The sequence below is a fragment of the Cucurbita maxima genome, unplaced genomic scaffold (assembly GCF_002738345.1).
Source record: "Cucurbita maxima cultivar Rimu unplaced genomic scaffold, Cmax_1.0 Cma_Scf00012, whole genome shotgun sequence".
In the NCBI taxonomy this organism is placed as follows: Eukaryota; Viridiplantae; Streptophyta; class Magnoliopsida; order Cucurbitales; family Cucurbitaceae; genus Cucurbita; species Cucurbita maxima.
Window position 1 is genome coordinate 129658 of NW_019272028.1, and position 2589 is coordinate 132246.

The window sequence follows — 2589 nt, forward strand, 5'->3', positions numbered from 1 at the left end:
TTTTTTTTTTTTTTTTTTTTTTTTTTTTTTTTCCGTAGGCATTAAATATATAACTGTGACTATGTGCTTAATCACTTGGTATTATTGTACATTATTCATACATGAAGAATCTTGAAACTGAGATGCTAATGGTTTCATCTCTTGCCAGAATATGAAATATCTACTCAGAAATTTAAATTATGACCACCCTCCTTGGTGATTAAACCACTCTCTTGGGTTATTTGATATCTAATTTTCTTGAGCACGACTTCAACTATTCTGGGAAGGTTATAGAATTTTTTTTAAAAATAAATATACTCGTGCGCGTTCGATTTAGCTTATGCGATCTCAACTATTCTTATGGAACAACTGCTTAAACCTATTACATTTGAATGTTCAAAATTTGAGGGATTTTGATATCTTAAGTAGGTGGGTAGGATAGGATTTTGAACCTATTCTCCTAAAGTCCTTTTACTTTTTCACTTTCCCAAAGGTCCATTTGACCAACTTGTACTGGTTGCTTATCTTTCATTAAGCATCAAGTGGTCTTTGAGACCATACGAAGTGCATTCCAATCCTTGGTCATCCTAAAACTTGGAATCCTTGAAATGTATTTGAATGTCTTGTTCTTTAAGCATCAAGAGATCTATGAGACCATATGAAATGCATTCCAATTCTTAATCGTCTCAAAAATTCAGATGGACTTATTTTATTAGTTGTCTCAATTTGCACTTGTTGTAAAATCAATAGTAAATATCTAGAACTAGAAATTATTTCGTATGGTTCATTTGTAGGCAGGGTAATCTGATCAATTAGTCAAATATTAAAGATGCACACACTATCTTTGGTTTCAGTGTAATTGTCATTACGACTGTTTTGGATGTTTGCATTATGCTGTGCACACACTATCTCTGGTTTCAGTGTAATTGTCATTACGACTGTTTTGGATGTTTGCATTATGCTGTTATCTCCGTACTTTGAAGACGTCAAAAGAAAAATCTTTTATAAAAAAATTGAATTCTTTATTAATCAGGTAGTTGCAAACATACTTTCTAAAGGTGTAAAACTGAGGGAGTATACAAAGGGAGTTGAAGACAATTTGCGGCAGGTTGAGCTGGATTCTATACAGGTTTGTCATCGTTTCTTCATTTCTATTGTTTCCAATTCTAGCTTTGAATATTTATAATCTTTGCTATCCCTTTCTTTTTAAGAGTGAGTATATTATCTTGCCTTGTCTGTGAGTCTGTCCTTAAGCATGGTTATAGACATCTATTTATACAATGTTTAGCGCTGCAAGAGTACTTTGGCAAAAGAATCTGCTCAAAAGTAATAATTGGTACTATCAGAATTGGCTATTACTTACTTTTTTTCACTAATATGTTTACTTTAAGATGCAACTTTAAGCATGTAAGATGCCACAAATCGGAGTAGTTGATGTGGTTAGTTAGAACAAACTGGATGCTAAGCACAATGTGGGTTTTTGTTTGTTTTATAAATTCATGTTCTATGCTTGTTTTCATGCAAAACGGTATTGTTATCTATGTTATAGTAAGTGTTCTCTTTTTATGATTAGCAGCAGTTGCTGATATCTATTTTAATCTTCTTGGATCCTGCAAGTGGGGCATATTTTTATTTTCCTTTTTCATAGTATGCTGTCTCTTGTCAATATATTGTTTCTTATCATGGAAAATAAGCATAAAAATCTATCCAGTTGAATTAGATTGGTATTATGTATAAACCTATGTACACACATAACTGATAAGCATACACTTAACTTGCTTGTGTAAACATATAAATATGTACATGTATTTGTGATCTATTAGTTCCAGTATTAAGGGCTCACTTTTATTGTTCAAACATTACAGGAATATATTAAAGAGAGTGATAACTTAGTTTCACTTCATGAACAAATTTGTGACTGCGATAACATTTTATCCCAGATGGAAACTCTTCTCAGTGGTTTCCAGGTATTTTGGCTGTTGTTCTGGTACTTAAGTAATATCGAATGTTTTAGAGGAATACAACAATCTGCTTGTATCAGTCTGTAGTATTGTTCTGTATCATTATGCCTTCTGTGAAGTCTGAACTTGTACGAATATGAGTATATTAACAGTAGTTTCCTTTTATATCTGAAAAGATATTAATTGCAAACCTTTTCACGCCTTTTACTTAAAGCTCTTTTTTATGCATTACTAAATACCTATATTTATTGGTCCTTGTGAGCTTATTTTTGGTTAAACTATTTTTCTAATGCATGGTAAATTATAACACAGCCCTTAAAAAGTTATACAATTACTTAAAGAAAGCGTTTGTGTTGCAATTTTTAGTAGCATCTTGTTTATTTTATGACATCCTACATCAATTTTTTTTTCAATAATAGAAACTCCTGCATTGCTGTTTTCTGAACTTTGTATCTGATTTCTCGGTACGATTTTCAGTCCTTGTTAGATGAAATTCTATGGGGCTTTAGGTTAACTGTTTCAAATTTTAATTATATATGGAGTTACATTGACCTTCTTGAGTTTAATACTACTTTTATTTGTATCTTCTTAAAGGAGTTAGGCACGACTGTCCCACCCAACAAAAAAAAAAAAAAAAAAAAAAAAAAAA

General features: G+C 31.4%; 1 protein-coding gene across 3 annotated transcripts in view; it reads left to right on the forward strand.

The window, feature by feature from the left end:
• The window catches only part of LOC111487143 (vacuolar protein sorting-associated protein 52 A-like), a 15157-nt gene that overhangs the window by 2068 nt on the left and 10500 nt on the right, over nucleotides 1-2589 (forward strand). Inside the window, exons 5-6 of one of the 3 annotated variants that reach the window (XM_023134401.1) lie at nucleotides 1013-1108; nucleotides 1845-1946. In XM_023134401.1, coding sequence (XP_022990169.1) covers nucleotides 1013-1108; nucleotides 1845-1946 — 198 coding nt within the window. The remainder of the gene's footprint in view (nucleotides 1-1012; nucleotides 1109-1844; nucleotides 1947-2589) is intronic. The other 2 variants (XM_023134403.1, XM_023134402.1) reach the window with 2 other exon arrangements.